The sequence below is a fragment of the Protopterus annectens genome, chromosome 12.part0, assembly GCF_019279795.1.
Source record: "Protopterus annectens isolate FY-2018-M chromosome 12.part0, PAN1.0, whole genome shotgun sequence".
Taxonomy (NCBI): Eukaryota; Metazoa; Chordata; order Ceratodontiformes; family Protopteridae; genus Protopterus; species Protopterus annectens.
Genome location: NC_056746.1, coordinates 80789958 through 80808540, shown reverse-complemented (window position 1 = coordinate 80808540; position 18583 = coordinate 80789958). Strand labels below are relative to the sequence as shown.

Sequence of the window (18583 nt, the reverse complement as noted above, 5' to 3'; positions counted from 1 at the left end):
CAATGCTCAGATCTGCTCTGAGCTAAAACAGAATGGTATTAAATATACTGATCCGAAGGATATTGCCAATATCCTGGCAGATCGATTCAGTGCCAACTTCACCCCCTCTCACCCCCTAAATGGCCCATCTCAATACCGGAAGAGTGCCAAATTCCAGTAATAACGGCCACACAGGTACAAAACGCACTCTCTAAAGCCAAGAATACAGCATCCATGGGACCAGATGACATCCCGGGCTGTGTACTACATGAACTACAATATGAACTGGCACCTCACCTAAGTGTCATGTTTAATCATAGCCTCACCTCAGGTTTCATGCCCACTGAGTGGCGCAGAGCTACAGTTATCCCAATCCACAAGGGGGGATCCACCCTGGATCCCGGAAACTACCGTCCCATCAGTCTGACAAGCCTTATCTGCAAGGCCATGGAGCGTATTATCATGGAACTTATAAACAAAGACATTGGCAACCTTCAAACAGTGGACCCCACCCAGTTTGGGTTTGTGAAGGGCCGATCTTGTCTCGTGAACCTGATTGACTTCTTTGAATCAGTCTCCAGAGCCATGGACAAGGGTAAGGTGGTCCACACAGCCTATCTAGACCTTGCCAAGGCCTTTGATACCATCCCCCACTCTGGAATCATAGATAAACTTACTAAGTTGGGCATTAATCCCTGTCACTCAATGGGTTGCTAAATGGCTTACTGATAGAACCCACACTGTAAAAGTTGCCGACTCCAAATCCAGCTCCAGACAAGTGACAAGTGGAGTACCTCAGGGTTCAGTCCTGGGGCCGCTCTTGTTTGGCATCTACTTCTCTGAAGTACAGGTCAACACTAAGGGACTCTGGCTAACAAAGTTTGCAGATGACTGCAAACTGGGAGCCATTATTGAATCCCCAAATGATGTGGATACTCTACAAAAAGGCCTTACAGAAACAGATGCTTGGTGCCAGAGCCATGGGCTCAAGTTCAATGCCAAGAAATGTATTGTTATCCCCTTTGGGAAAAATCATGTATCCATGAATTACCATATAGGTGGTAGTACGCTAAACACAGAAAGTGTGATAAGAGACTTAGGGACACAGGTGGACAGTGGTCTCACCTTCGATAACCACATCGCCACAACAGTCAGGAAATCCTTCTATGTGGCACACCTCATCATGAAGGGCTTTTCATCCAGAAAAAAGGAGGTCATTGTCCCACTGTACTCATCCCTCATTAGACCCATTATAGAATACAATGCCCCATTTGGTATGTACCTCTCAAGACATCTGCAACAACTGGAAAAGCCTCAGAAATACCTCACTAAAAGAATCACAGGCCTAAAGCAGATGCCCTACGCTGACCACCTTAAAAAACTCCAGCTATACTCTGTTGCATATCGTCTACTCAGAGGCGATCTCTGCTTAACATACAAACCCAGAGCTGTTGGACATGCTACACTTAAAGAAATCCCAATCCCTCAGAGCTACACGCTCCAGGGATCTAAACCTTGTCATCACAATAAACAAAACATGCTGGAGGGATAGGTTCCTGACCCAGAGACTCCCCAGACTCTGGAATAGATTGCCCATACATGTCAAGCAGAGTGCCTCTTTGGACCTCTTCAAGAGGAACCTTGATGATTGGATGGGAGAAAGGAAATTCACCCCAGGGATCACGTCAGTCGCCCTGCTAGACAGGGGTCCAGGAAAGTAAATAATGTGGGAAGAAATAGCCAGGGAATTGTTATGGCTAGGCTTGTATAGGCCCTAGGGCTGATAGCCTAGTACCAACCTATGAACCTATGAACCTATGAATACATTTCCTAATTCTGACCAAGTAACTCACTGCCCTGAGAAAAATGTTCACTGATGTTAACATTTAATGAATGGCGGTTTGCTGAAGTTAGTTTTTGACAAAGTAATATAGACCCCCTGCCCACCTCTTGCTGTACAGGGTCAAGTCATGCATCTCTGGTATAACTGAAGAGGTTTTTCTAGTATTCTGTAAGGGATAATAAAAAAAAAAAATGGAACATCGTAGAAGTTCCAGCCTATGGAGACAGCTGAGGACCACTCTGGGAGTGTGTCTGGTAGCAAACAATTAGGTGTGCCGAGTTGTCCTGTTGCTAGTAGCATAATTCCTATCACAGGCCATGTATTATTATTATACATATATGTATATTATTTGGGTAAGGCCAGTCTGTAACCGAAAAGGGAAATTGTCTAGGCTTACAATGGCTTGTAAGGGCAACTAACCTAGTACTTATCCATGAACCCTTGAATATAGGAATCATGATAACAATCCAGGTTATTCAACGAAAAGCCACACAAAGCCCCAGCAACACACAAGTGATTCCTAAACAGAAACCTGTTTTCCATACCCTGCACAGAGTGGCTAAGAAACTGCAGAATTACTCACTGTGCACATTACTCAACAGAGATAACAGCGTCTAGAACATGTATTAAATATAGTAGTACTAATGGCTGTAAAACAGCACCACCAGAGTAATTTTAATGTTTTCCTGCCACAAAATACTGATGCGTGTTTAAGAATGTTAATGTTTTTCATAAAGTCTTTCTGAACAAGAAGTAAATGTTCTTTAGCAAGTCTTATATTCTGCAGCAGCATCTCTCTGATATGATTATTTGTTCCCAAATGCATTTATATTAGAATTTTCATTTGCATACTTCGTCTGACAGTGCATTAGTAATAAGGCATCATTACAGTATTTCCTTTTATGTTTGCCTTCTACAGTTAATCAGAGAACAATAACATCTGACCTTAATGATCTCCACTGTACAATAAATGAAATCAAGACTGCCTGCAAGAATATGCCAGCTACGACAGACGATCGATTCGCTGATGTCATGAATGTATCCTTTATGTACACCTCGTGCTATACTGTTGGTGTATCGCTTTAGTATCAGCTCAAAGGGACTTTTGTTTCTTGAAATGTAATACAACTGATGCAGAAAACAGGAACAAAAGTGCATTTTAATTCTACGGAAAGTTCACTTTTGAGTTATATAAAAATGTTGTCCAATTTGCATAAAGTCTGAAAAGGTAAACAAGATTCTACATATGACCAAAAAGAGGGAAACTCGATGTTACACAGTAAAAAATGTTTTTTCAGGGGCAAGCCCTCCCCCTGCATCCCTAATGTAGGATGGGAAGTTGACATCTTGCACCCCAGTTTTAAATATATATATATATATATATATATATATATATATATATATATATAGTGCACTGCGTTAATCAGCTAACTGTGACTCAGACCCTGCTGTAATGCCTATTAGGTCTGGAGGCTCGCAGATCACACTGCATGCTACTTATTTGCAGCCAGAAGAAGTAATCTATCTTCCCTCATTAGAGTGCGTACCATCTCATTATTCACACGATGGCTTCCAGTAAATAAGATTTCGACCATCCAAAGCAGATATAACCACAAGAGAAATTATTTCCCTGTTGGCAATCACCACGAGCAATGCTATCAAATACCCGTGGTTTCTGTTAGATATATGTACACCCCATGTGCCTCTCTACCTCCATGCATGCTCCCCGTGCATGCCTTCTTTCTTAAATACCTCCCATAACTGTTCATACTGTATCAGAAGCAGCATTAACCGTGTTGTTTTATTTTTTTGTCTCATTAACAATTTCCAGCAGGAGCTTACAACAGTATACCATATAACTCCAGCAAGTGGTCCCAACACTGACATCTGGTGGCCCCAAGAGATATAACTATTAAAAGGGAAAGTTAATTAGTCCCCACATTGCTTTAACCTTGTATAGCAGGAGCCATCCTCAGGTCCGATAGCTTGCCTCTGGCTGCAAATAATCTTATACTAGACCTGTACCTATCCAAAGTTGTGCTATAAGAACTGTGTTAGAACTTTACACTGCCTAATACCTCTTATTTACTTCACCAATGTTTCTTTTTTCTACCTCTAGATTGTACCTAACATTGGGTTAACTGCCCAGCACCTTCCTATACAGTAAAGACCAATGGGAACCACAACCTGAAACCAAACCTGAGCCAGAAAAGCATCCCAAGCTCCCAAGCAAACAACACCTTTTGAGGTTATTATCTATTCTTTACATGTGAGCACACCAACTGGGTTGGCAGTGGAAAGTGTTTTTTATGTGCCCATAGTTCACTACTTTTTAGCTCAGTAGCCTAAACCTCTTATTTGTTTTATTTTTCTAACTCAGTAGCCTAAACCTCCTATTTTCACCCCCCTGGCATACTACTACTATAATCACTTTGGGACCCTCCTCAGTCCTTCCCTCCCCTAGCACGGTCTTTCCCTGATTCCCCCCCCACCTTCCTCTGACAATACCTAACAGAACTTCCACTCACTTCCACTTCTCTTTACAGGCAGAGTCCACCAACAACAGTTACTACGCGCACCTCCAGGACTCCCCTACTTCCTCCCATAGCCTCCTGCCCATCACACTCATTATATTCTGCAGCCACTTACCTGCACTGCTGGTTCATCCCTGCTCTGTTTGCCCTTGCTAAAGCTCGGGCTCACTCCACTGCCCTACCCTGCCCCCAATTCTCACCCGCCCCCACTACTCACACATTTATCTCAACCCCATACCACCTGACCCCTCAACCATACCCACTAACCACTCCCAATCACACACACTAGTCATCCACACTCTAACATACACTTTGCCCCACAATCATAAACACAAACCTAAAAACTTCCATCTCCACTCCACTCGCACTCTCTACACCTACACCCTCATAAATTAACATTACTCCCAATCCCCATCCACCCAATCCCTTCTCAAAGGCACACACCACCAAGTTTCAACCCACACCCCTACTACCATGCCCTTTACACCTCACTCCCACTCATACAACTCTCCATTACTAAGGTGCCCATGGAAGCAGGAAACAAGCACTTTTAAAAAACATGATTTATTGCACAAAACCACAGTACACAGAAATCCCAATACATATTAACATTTCTGAAATCTCAGCCTATACATTTTCGTTTGGTTTACTTCATCAGATGTGGACAACTTAACCTCCACAGCACCAAGAAGAAACACTGTCAGTACAGGAATGACAGCCAGAACCTGGATCAAATCATTTATTCAAATGCGAAAATCAACTCTCTTATTTGAGAAAGTCAGGAATTCATTCCTTAAACCCGAGCCACTTTGCTGATCATGAAAAAAAGAAATCTGGGTCTTGAACTGACTGCAGTCCTTTTTCCTTGTTTCCTGCTTCTTTGGGCACCTTGGATTTTTGTTTCGAGTGGCTGCTGGTGCTTTTAACGTAATTTTTGAGGATTGACTCTCCATTACTATTACTTTCCCTACTCATATGCCTCTCCACAGCTTCCATTATCACCTCATATCTCCACTCACCCATCACACATAATTACTGTAAATCCCCCCACTCTACCTCTTACCACTTATAACACCTACAAACCCTCAATCACATCCCCATCCAGTTACAGCCAAATCATCTTTCAAATCACCTCCCCAATCCACTATACCCCACAATCCAAAAAACAGCCATGCCTCAGATTTCACAATCTAATGATGCTGTACCTTAAAACAATTACCAACATAGCAGCTCAACTACTATTAGGAGGGGATATTCACCCTAACCCCCAGCCCAAGAACAATTATTAACAACAAACTAATCTCCCAACTACCACTTAGGTATAAACCCACAGATCTACTAATACTCAATGTAAACATCCACAGTATTATGAACAAAGTAGAAGAGCTGCACTCAGCCATCACCTAATATAATCCCGACATAAGACTCATAACTGAGACATGGCCTAAGCCACACAGCAAGGACAACTCCATTACCCCCCCCCATATATAGCATTCAAAGAGTAGAAAGACTTCACAAAAAAGGTGGAGGTATTACTCTAATTTACAAAACCAACCTAAAACTCCAGCTACTGCAAAACAAACTCACCAACTAAAAAAATGCCGAAATCTTACGTGCAAAAATTCTCTTAAACCAGCACAAACACCTAAACATACTTGGGATCTGTATACCCCCAGGGGACAACCAGACCACACTAGAGTCTATACTCCATTGGGCTTCTCACTCCCTCCCCCAAGAAACTATAGTCCTAGGCGATGTTAATATTGACTGGAACTCTATCCATTCTCTAACACCCACCAATCACATAAACCTATATAATTTCACCCAAATCATTCAATCACCCACACACTTTGACAAGTCCACTAAAAGGGAATCCATACTAGACTGGATCATCACAAATCAGCCCAACACTGCCAATCAATGTGGAACACTGTCTGACTCTCTAAGTGACCACAATCCAGCTTTCATCCTCAGGCACAAACTTAAATCAGTTAACTCCCACACTCTATTACAAACCCACACCCGCAAAAACTTCCCCACAGATTGCTTCATAGAAACCTTAGAATCCTGCAAATGGTCTCCCATAAATACCCTCCCACTTGACAACACAGTAGAATACTTCAACTCCACATTTCTAGAAATCCTCAACCAACTAGCCCCAATCAAAACAATTAGAATATGCAGCAACCCTGCCCCATGGCTACAAAGCACCACAAGGGCTTTACTAAAAGAGAGGAATAAGGCTTGGAAAATATGGCGTCAACATAAAACACTCACAACTACGCAGGCCTTCCTTGAACTTAGAAATAAAGCAAAGAAATAAGTTAAGATGGACAAGCAGAAACACTACACCTCCCTACAAAAAAAACATTGTAACAACCCTCAAAACTTCTGGGCTGCAGTGAACAACATCCTCTAACCCAGTAAAGCAACCACACCCCCACCTAATATAGATGGTTCAAACGTACATATAGCCTCTAGTTTCAACGACTTCTTCCCCTCCTCTATACTTAAACTCATAAACAATACAAACCCAAGCAACCTCACCCAACCTCCTGAACCCCAGAATAACACTACCACCTTCTCACTCAAACCAATATCAATATGTAGCATCCAAAAACTCTTAACAAAAACTTAAACCAACCACCCTCGCTGCCGACTATCTTCCTGTCGAATACCACCAACTAGAACCTAGGGCCATAGCCTACCCCGTCACACTGCTAATAAATAGATCTATTACTGAGCGCACCATCCCAACCTTGTGGAAATTATGTTTTTATTCCCCTCTACAAGGGTGGTCCCTCCTCCAATCTCTCTAACTATTGACCCATCGCAATCCTCTTACCCCTATCTAAAATCCTAGAAAGATGAGTTCACCATCAAATCCTCACCCATCTTCTCTCCAAAAATTTCCTATCCAACTCAAAACATGTCTTATGCCCATTTCACAGCACCACTACAGCCCTAATTAACTTCACCAATATCATAAACACATACAGAAACCAAGATAATCTTGTCTCTGCCACCTTTCTAGACTTATCCAAAGCTTTTGATACAGTTTCTCACAATAAACTCCTAACTTGCCTCTCAGATCTCAGCCTTGACTGCCCCACCCTGCTGTAGTTTAAAGGATATCTAGACAAGAGCCAACAATCTGTTAAATGGCTTAACTCCCTACCCCCCCCCACACTCTCAGTCATGGTTGGTGTACCCCAAGGCTCCATCCTTGGTCCCTCCTGTTTAACATTTACTCGGCAACTACAAAAGCCAGAATACTCCAATATGCTGATGATACAACTCTGATCTGCTCCACATGCAACATATGTTGTTCCACCCTACAAAAACCCATGATACTACCTTCTCCATATCCTCAGCTGACAACACTGTTATTACCCCAGTCCCAGAAGCCAAGTTACTAGGCTTTATCATTGCCCAACAACTAAAATACAGCAAATATATATCACTCACTGTCTCCAAAGTACATAAGAAACTAGGGACCCTCTATCACTGCAAACGGTACCTAACTTCCAAAGCTAAAGTCGCCATAGCCAGAACCCATCTGCTATCAACACTACTGTATACATGCCCAGTACTAACAAAGCTAAATAAAACCAACCTTAATAAACTCTCCACATGCTATCACACTCCCACCATTGCCAATCCTTACATGCACTTCACTGGTTAGAATTCCCAAACCTACTACGATACCACCAACTTAACCTGCACACCAGATATTATATTATCCTGAAAAAACCTTGCCCTGACAGACCTCCTAAATCTCTACAGCTCAAACAGGCAGTTAGGATCCAGTAACAAAGCTCTGATAGAACATATCCACTGTAAAAACAGGTCTGGGGAATCTGTCTTCAGTCACAAAGTTGCAAAAATATGGAATATCCTGCCTCCTGACCTCAGTCTACAAAAATGTCCATCCACCTTCAAAACCCACCTAAAATCCCATCTATATGCCAACCAGTTATGTAACTGCAATGGACCTCCCTGAACTCCTACCCAGCTGAATGAAGCTACCCTTTATGCTTTAGTCACCACATAATGCTGTATTACACTGCTTCTCTTTTCTCCTTGTACATACTGTAAATATTGTTTTCTGTATGCCTACACTATACCAAAGCTCTGTAATGTCAAAAGACTTCAGTGTAAGGCCACATGACTGTACCTTTTTCTCTATATTATTAGCTTGTTAACCTTTCTCTATGTGTATCCTAAACTTTGTCATCTTAAGTGTCTTTTATTTTTATTTTATATTGTTTATGCTCTGTACCTGTTTGGAGCTTTTCTCCCCGGGATTCCGTTAAAAATGGACACTAGCTCTCCAGCCAGACCATCCTGGTAGACAAATGTTAGATAAATAAATATATATGTGTGTGTGTGTATGTATATATATATATATATATATATATATATATACTATCTCCAAGAATGATGCACATTGGATAAGGAGGAATTCTCCAAATTGCAGCAGTTATGGACAGTGTATATTTCCCTCCAATTACTTCTCAGATGTTTGGGACTTGTGAGGTCTAAAACATAAAATGGGAACCAGCTCTGTAGTTCTTTGTTGCTAGTCTTGCATAGTTTACGGCCTGAACTATATCAGTTTTGGATTCCTGATCCATCTGAATCAAAGGGGTCTTTTATACTTTGAAGTCTTGTACTCTGACTTACAAATGGGATAACATGTTCATGTATACCCTTTTCATGTCTCAGACACAGACTGTTACATTTGTTAGGAACAACGCACACACATATATATATATATATATATATATATATATATATATATATATTCCTCTCACTTTGACTGCTACTTTTATTATGAATAGTGTGCCCCTCCCACTTGGATTCAGACTTTTACATTTATCATGAATAATGTAATAATGTCCATGTACGCCTCTCACATCTTGGACATTGTTAATGAATAATGTTCCTGTGTACTTCTCCCACACCTTAGACACAAACTTTTACATTTATTATGCAGTTATGAATTCAGCTGCCATCAGCATTACCAAACATGACCAAGGACAAAAAGAATGTTATGACATGTACTATTCGTTATATATGAACAGTTGACATAATACGACAATGTGCCATTATGACATGTACTATTCCTTATACATGGACAGTTGACATAATATGACAATGTGCCATTATGACATGTACTATTCCTTATACATGGACAGTTCACGTAATACGACAATGTGCTGTTATGACATGTACTATTCCTTATACATGGACAGCTGACATAATACGACAATGTGCCGTTATGACATGTACTATTCCTTATACATGGACAGTTGACATAATACGACAATGTGCCGTTATGACATGTACTATTCCTTATACATGGACAGTTGACATAATACGGCAATGTGCCGTTATGACATGTACTATTCCTTATACATGGACAGTTGACAAAATACGACAATGTGCCGTTATGACATGTACTATTCCTTATACATGGACAGTTGACATAATATGACAATGTGCCATTATGACATGTACTATTCCTTATACATGGACAGTTGACATAATACGACAATGTGCCATTATGACATGTACTATTCCTTATACATGGACAGTTGACATAATACGACAATGTGGTATTATGACATGTACTATTCCTTATACATGGACAGTTGACGTAATACGACAATGTGCCGTTATGACATGTACTATTCCTTATACATGGACAGTTGACTTAATACGACAATGTGCCGTTAAGACATGTACTATTCCTTATACATGGACAGTTGACGTAATACGACAATGTGCCGTTATGACATGTACTATTCCTTATACATGGACAGCTGACATAATATGACAATGTGCCGTTATGACATGTACTATTCCTTATACATGGACAGTTGACATAATACAACAATGTGCCATTATGACATGTACTATTCCTTATACATGGACAGTTGACATAATACGACAATGTGCCATTATGACATGTACTATTCCTTATACATGGACAGCTGACATAATACGACAATGTGCCGTTATGACATGTACTATTCCTTATACATGGACAGTTGACATAATATGACAATGTGTCATTATGACATGTACTATTCCTTATACATGGACAGTTGACATAATACGACAATGTGCCGTTATGACATGTACTATTCCTTATACATGGACAGCTGACATAATACGACAATGTGCCATTATGACATGTACTATTCCTTATACATGGACAGTTGACATAATACGACAATGCGCCGTTATGACATGTACTATTCCTTATACATGGACAGTTGACATAATACGACAATGCGCCGTTATGACATGTACTATTCCTTATACATGGACAGTTCACGTAATACGACAATGCGCCGTTATGACATGTACTATTCCTTATACATGGACAGTTCACGTAATACGACAATGTGCCGTTATGACATGTACTATTCCTTATACATGGACAGTTCATGTAATACGACAATGTGCCGTTATGACATGTACTATTCCTTATACATGGACAGTTCACAGAATACGACAATATGCCGTTATGACATGTACTATTCCTTATACATGAACAGTTCACAGAATACGACAATGTGCCGTTATGACATGTACTATTCCTTATACATGGACAGTTCACAGAATACGACAATGTGCCGTTATGACATGTACTATTCCTTATACATGGACAGTTGACATAATACGACAATGTGCCGTTATGACATGTACTATTCCTTATACATGGACAGTTGACATAATACGACAATGTGCCGTTATGACATGTACTATTCCTTATACAAGGACAGTTCACGTAATATGACAATGTGCCGTTATGACATGTACTATTCCTTATACATGGACAGTTCACAGAATACGACAATGTGCCGTTATGACATGTACTATTCCTTATACATGGACAGTTCACGTAATACGACAATGTGCCATTATGACATGTGCTATTTCTTATACATGGACAGTTCACGTAATACGACAATGTGCCGTTATGACATGTACTATTCCTTATACATGGACAGTTGACAAAATACGACAATGTGCCGTTATGACATGTACTATTCCTTATACATGGACAGTTGACGTAATACGACACTGTGCCGTTATGACATGTATTATTCCTTATACATGGACAATTCACGTAATACGACAATGTGCCGTTATGACATGTACTATTCCTTATACATGGACAGTTCACGTAATACGACAATGTGCCGTTATGACATGTACTATTCCTTATACATGGACAGTTCACGTAATACGACAATGTGCCGTTATAACATGTACTATTCCTTATACATGGACAGTTCACGTAATACGACAATGTGCCTTTATGACATGTACTATTCCTTATACATGGACAGTTCACGTAATACGACAATGTGCCGTTATGACATGTACTATTCCTTATACATGGACAGTTCACAGAATACGACAATGTGCCATTATGACATGTACTATTCCTTATACATGGACAGTTCACGTAATACGACAATGTGCCGTTATGACATGTACTATTCCTTATACATGGACAGTTCACATAATACGACAATGTGCCATTATTAGACTCGGAAAGGATGTAATTTTTGTTATTATTCATGGTTTGCTGTATAAAAGGCTGTTTAATTTGCAATACATATTTAGATCGAAAATGCATCCAAGTCTGCATGCATGCATGTCTGGACAGAATGATCATACTGAAAGGCTATAATTGTAGGAGATTCACACTACTGCAGTGCCGTTAGGTAAGTAAGGTGGCTTCTGATTTGTGTAATGCAGATCAATGGTGTTTTCACTGCTCCATAAACCTGCTCTTAAACTCCCTCCTAATTATGCTTTTCCAGTTGTTAGAGTGAGTTAAGCAGGGAATATGTGAACAGACACCCCACTGTCTTCCAAGAGGAGAATGGCATAATTCTAGTGCCAGCAGGAATGCAGATTATGGTGCTAGAGATTAATAATGTACTCCAAAAAGGGACTAGGGCTACTCCTCTGTGGTAATGCTATGGATGTAACTTCTCTTTCCTATGGATTATGGAGCTTGATGGGGGCATTGTTGTAAGAATGAGTGTCCAAGCATGTCTGGTTTGATTAAACCATAGGCTCATAGGTGTGTACTAGGCTAATGGCCCTGGAGCCTTTACAAGCCTAGCCCAAAAAGAATTGCCAAGGCATCGTGCCACCTGATGTTAGTTCACAGTGCCCATTTCCAGTAGGGCAACTGGAATGATACCTGGAGTGAATTTTCTTTTACCCATCCACTCATCAAGATTTCTCTTTAATAGGGCCAGTGAGGTGCTCTGCTTGACAAGAACAGGAAGCTTATTGCAGAGTAGGGGCAGTTTTTGGGAGATGAACCTGTCCCTCCAGCATGTTCTGTTAATTGTGGTAATGAGGTTGTGATCTTTAGAATGTGTGGCGCGGGGGGATTGGGATTTCTTTAGGTGTAGCATTTCAAGTAGGGCTCAGTTGGACATGACTTTGTAAGTCCAGCAGAGATCACCTCTAAGTAGATGATAAGAGACTGAGAACAGCTGAGGTTTCTTGAGTCTGTCCATGTAGGACATGTGTTTAAGGATGAGGATCCTTTTTGTGAGGTATTTGTGTAGCCTCTCCAGCTGTTGTAGGTGTCTGGTCAGGTATATGCCAAATTAGGTGTTATATTTGATTATTGGTCTAATGAGGGATGAGTAGAGAGGGATGATGACTTCTTTCTTCCTGGAAGCAAGACCTTTGTTTATAAGATGTGCCACACTTTCTGACCACAGTGGCAATGTGGTGGTTGAAGGTGAGGTGGCTGTAAACCTGGGTGCCCAGATCTCTTATGGCCCTTTCAGTGTTCAGTGGGCTCCCATCAATGTGGTATTTTCCAAAGGGGGATGATGATACATTTTTTGGTGTTAAGCTTCAGGCCATGGTTCTGACACCAGTCATTTGTTTCAGAGATGCCCTTTTGTAGGATGTCTGCATCACAGTTTGCAGTCATCAGTGAACTTGGGCAGCCAGAGTCCTTTTGTGTTGGTCTGGACTTCTGAGAAGTAGATGCCAAACAGGAGAGGGCCCAGGACCGAGCCTTGTGGGACTCCACTCATGACTGATCGACAGTCTGACTTGGAATCTGCAACTTTCACTCTGTGGGTCCTGTCTGTGAGCCAATTTGCAACCCACCTAGTAATGTAAGGATTGATGCCTAGCTTGGTGAGTTTATCAATGATACCTGAGTGGGGAATGGTACCAAAGGCCTTGGCCAGGTCGAGGTAGGCTGTATGCACTTGCTTTACCATCATCCACAGCCTTGGTGACTGCCTCAAAGAAGTCAACCAAGTTCAGCAGGCAGGATCTCCCCTTGACAAAGCCAAACTGTGTGGGGTCAGGAGTTTGGAGATTGCCTATATCTTTGTTATGCAAGTCCATGATGATGCGCTCCATAGCTTTGCATACCAGACTCATCAGGCTAATGGGGCGATAGTTCCCAGGGTCTGTAATTTCTCCCCCTTTATGGAGCGGAATGACTGTAGCAGTGCACCATTCATTAGGGACATAGCCTGAGTTAAGGCTGTGCTTGAACAGGGCACATAGATGTGGTGCCAGTTCATTTTGTAGCTCATGTAGGACATAGCCAGGGATATTATCAGGTCACATGGATGCTGTATTTTTGGCTTTGGACAATGCAGCTTTTACCTGTGCTGCAGAAATGGTGGGTACCAGGCTTTCTTCTGGTATTGTGATAGGGCCCTTGGGGGGGAGAGGGGTAATGTTGGCACTGAATCTGTTGGCCAGTATGTTGGTTATATCTGTTGGCTCAGTATAGGAGCTGCCATTGTGCAATAACTCAGAGCAAATCTGGGTATTGTCTTTGAGGATTTTGATATAGTTATAGAAGGCTTTGTGGTTGTATTTGGTGTCAGATGCAATTCTACCTTCATAGCTGGCTTTAGAGGATTTGATAATGTTCTCAGCTTTTTGTTGAGACTGATGAGAGGTTTTCCAGTCTTGTGACCTCATTTTTTTTTTGCAACAGTTTCTTCCTTCTATTGTAGAGTTTATTGATGGCTAGGGACCATCAGGTTGGCTTCCTTTTTTTGGAGGAGAGTGTCTTAGTTCTATTTGGTATGGCAAGGTCCATGCATTTGTGTACATGCTCGTACAGTGTATTGGTGAATGATTCAGCAGTCATGCAGCTATTTTCCATTGGCATGGGTGCCAAGAAGTTAGCCACCTTTGTTTTTTGGAGCCCAAAGTTGGCTTTAGAAAAGTTTTTCAGGGTGGTCACCTTAGCAGGGAGAGTAGGTGAGATGGAGATTTCCATGGTGATCAGTTTGTGGTCAGATTATACCAGGGAGGAATTGGCTATAGGTGTGGAGCAATGGTCTCCCATGTTGGTGATAACCAGGTTGAGGATGTTGCTTCTTCTTGTGGGGGTCAGAATGAGTTGGTCCAGGGCACTGGGATTGATAAATTCCAGAAAGCTTTGGGACTGTATATTGGTACTTGAATTGATGGAGGGGTAGTTGAAGTCACCCAGTATGAAAGCATTGGGTTGGACCTTGATAGATTCCAGGGTGCTTAGGAAATTGGAGTGAGAGTTTAACGACATGTTTAGAGTTCTGTAGCAGGCTATGACTTGTATCGCTGTCTTACCCAGTGTTAGTTGTACCTGAATTATCTTGGATGCATTATGCTGGGCTGTCAATCTAGAGGTGTGCATATCCTTTAAGAATATGGAGACACCACCTCCTTTGGAGCTTTTGGCCATATTCTGGGGCCAAAAGGTATGGAATGAGTTGTAGCCTGGGAGTGCAGGGGTGCTTTCTGCTTCTTTAAACCAGGTCTCTGTTACAGCACTGATGTCGACATTCTCCATTTTGTGGAGAGTGTTAAGTGAGTGCATCTTGAGATTTAGACTTCTAGCATTGAGCAGCATGACCCTCAGACTGCATTTGTTTGTTACGGTGGAATTTTGGTGTTTGGAACACTGTCTAAAGAAGGCACTATAGGGGTGGCAAGAGCCTTAGCCAGTACCTGGAATCCCAGGGCTGACAGATGCAGGCTGTCTCTGGCAAAGCATAGAGGTTTGTTGATCCTTTCATCCCAGGCAGACAGATACTGGATTCCCTTAGAATGACACCAGAAACTTAGCCAATTGTTGAAGTCAATCATTTTCTGCTCGTACTGTGGTATCATTCTGGATGATGGTAGAATACTGCTCAGGGCTAGGGTCATACCTACTTGGGCCACATAATCCGAGAGTTCCATCACATCTCTTTTCATGTAGTCCATGGAGATACATCTCAGGTTGTTCACACCCATATGGACAATGACTGAGTCATATTTGTACTTATTGTGGAATGACTTGAGTGCATGTGTTATGTGGCAGATCCTGGCACCTGATAGACAACTGACTGTCACCTTCTCCTTGTTCAACCTAGTGAATGGGACATCAGTGTGCCTCACAATTGAATCTCCTATGATTAGTACATTGGACAAAGTGTTTTGCCTTAAGGGCATAAGTTGAGAGGCACACTGTGGTGGTGAGCTGTGTATTCTGGGGTTGGCGTTGTGGTGGTGGAGTGCATTTCTGTCTCAGGGGTCTCTGTTGTTTGGGTAAATTTTTATTGAGAGCCTCCGCAAAGGTGGGTGTATAGTTTGTATTTCTATGTGTGGGTTGTGATTATGATGGTTGGCATTTTGGAGGGCTGTGTGTTCTATGTAGTGAGTTGTAGGTGTTCACCTTCTCATCTTGATCAGCTAGTCCAGTCTTGGTTGGAGCATGCACTGCTTCCAGTTTGGTGAAATAAGTGCATCTCTCACAGGTATGAGTGTTGGGAGGGAAGAGGAGAGGGTTGTCTGTGTACATTAGACAGTTGCCACACTGCCTCAGAATGCCCAAGTATACCAGGTTAGCAGGAGAAAGCACAGGAAATTGCCCTACAATCATACCAGCAAGCAGAGGTGGTCATAACTAATAAGTACTTGTGCTGTTACTGCGTAGGAACAGCTAGTGCTGATAGCACCTAAGTGTGCTACAATAAATGCTATAAAAGCCTGTTAAAGTGCTAGCCAATTAAGCTAACTGAAGTGCAAGAAGTAAAAGAACAAGCACGTTCTAAGGGGAAAATTAAAAAGCAGACTTTCTGGGACAGGTAGTAGTTTACCTCAGCTGAGTGCCGCTGCACAGTGTGCAAACACGGGCTTTTAAACCTGAAAGTTGAAAGGGATGGACAAAATGTCCAAATGGCCAATAAACTACAATTTCTGGGCCAGAAACCACTCTTGTTGTGGTAGACAAGCTTCCTAGTGCTTACTATTCCCACTGATAAACTAGAGGGCTTACCTCCAACACAGAAAGGTCTGGGGGACTCATAAACTTACAAAACAGTCCTGGATACAGCAAGTCTGTATCTGGACTAGACTAGTTACAGGAAAGGTGGGAAACAAGCTGATAACGTTTTTGGTTTTTTTGCAGAAAAGCAGTTAAAACAGTAGCAAAAACCCTTTAAATGCAGTACAAGCTAGCACACTTGAATGTGTAGCAATATTAAAGCAAATACAGTTTAAATAAATGCAGATATATTGAAAACAACAAAAACAAGTGCAGAGAGCATAAATTATGAAAGAATTCACAATGGAGGTGCTTAGAGATCTCTTTCTCCTTCCCGTTGCTCTTGTAGTCTGCAGGATGCCAAAACTGGACCCACTGAGCTTAAACAAGGGCAAACCCATGAGTGCGTGAAGGGACTCGCTATTGTGGAAATAAAGGATCTGGTATATCAGTTGCAGTGGTACTTAAAACACCATAAGATATACATCCAAAAGGCTTGCCAAGGGACGTGGTGCTGTGGAAGCATTGTGGGTGTCTGCGTCTTCTGCTCATGGAATAGATCTATGAATATTAATGCATTTTATCCGCTGAAGCCATGCAAATAAGCCAGTGCTAATATGCATAAGGTACCTCTGTTTAAGCATATGCATGCATAGAGGATTATGGTACATGATACTTACAAAGAGTGCAAACAGATAAGCAGGATGTATAAATCAACGGTGATGCATTGTATAATATATGGCAACTGGATGCCACTTATTGCATAGCCATGGTCTAATATTTAGACACCATACATTATCTGTTTGTCTTGTGCTTTTTGTCATTCAGACAGTACATAATATTTGTGTATTATCATTGTGACATATTTACCAAGATTTAGTGCAGAAAGCAAAATGTATTACAATGATGCAGTTGAGATACAAAGCAAAGTGGTAAAAATATCAAATCCATAGCAAATGATTCATAAACAGGTAGGGAGTAGTCAAGTTTGAATTAAAGAAATCTGCATTTCCTTATCAGGGCCAAGGTTTCTTTTTTATAGTTAACATCTTTAGCAACATTTCAACAATCATGTAAATAGCCAACAACAACAATGTAATGCATATATTTTCTAACTATAATATACAAACATTAACAAATATAAGTATAAAAACTCCAAATAATAGCCAAGATCATCAATTCCAAAGGTCTACACCCTGTTTTAATTTTATTGGTACAGTAAAGCACTTATTGCTAATGATCTTTCATTAACAAACAGTGAACTTGAATCCCAAACATAAAGTGTTATACCAGTGGCCAGAAGGCAGAGGATAACTGCCTTTAAAAACTAGCCAGGGGTTGTTATTTATAGAAAACTGAGGCATCTCTTGTTTTCTCTAAGTATCAGAGTTAAAAGTAACTAGCTTTGCAGTTTTGTTCTGTGCATTGGTTTGCTGAGGCATAGATTTTGTTTTTTGTTTCCTGATATTGTTTGATTTTAATTAAAACTAGTTTAAAAATTGTAGCTTTCCTCTTACATTTCTTGCTTTTATTTGTGCTGTTAACATGAATATGCTTAAATTACAGTGCAGTCGGGGCAGGGACATTTTGTTGAATTTGTTAGGTATTTCATCTTTCCCCCGGTTGTGTATCCATGGAGTTAGTACATATAAGTGTGAACGGTATGGGGGCAGACCCTCTCACCTAACACTGCAGCATGCATTACTGTCCTGCAAAAACACACTATTAGCGCTTTTATTCCTTGTTTGCAATTATATATTCTTGTTGTGATTACAGTGGATTTAGGTTTAGTGGGTTCCACTAACTGACATGAATCCACTGACTCCACCTTCAGCATAAAAACTCTAGCACATGCCAAGTAAGTTAGTGGCTGAACTTTTATATAGCAAATTATCACTTCTG

The 18583-nt window shown here is 41.1% G+C and overlaps 1 protein-coding gene across 3 annotated transcripts in view; it reads left to right on the top strand.

The window, feature by feature from the left end:
• LOC122816354 (Grid2 interacting protein) overlaps window positions 1-18583 on the top strand; it is a 1236636-nt gene that overhangs the window by 1189048 nt on the left and 29005 nt on the right. For all 3 annotated transcript variants that reach the window (XM_044089096.1, XM_044089095.1, XM_044089093.1), the window contains one exon: window positions 2742-2860. In XM_044089096.1, coding sequence (XP_043945031.1) covers window positions 2742-2860 — 119 coding nt within the window. The remainder of the gene's footprint in view (window positions 1-2741; window positions 2861-18583) is intronic.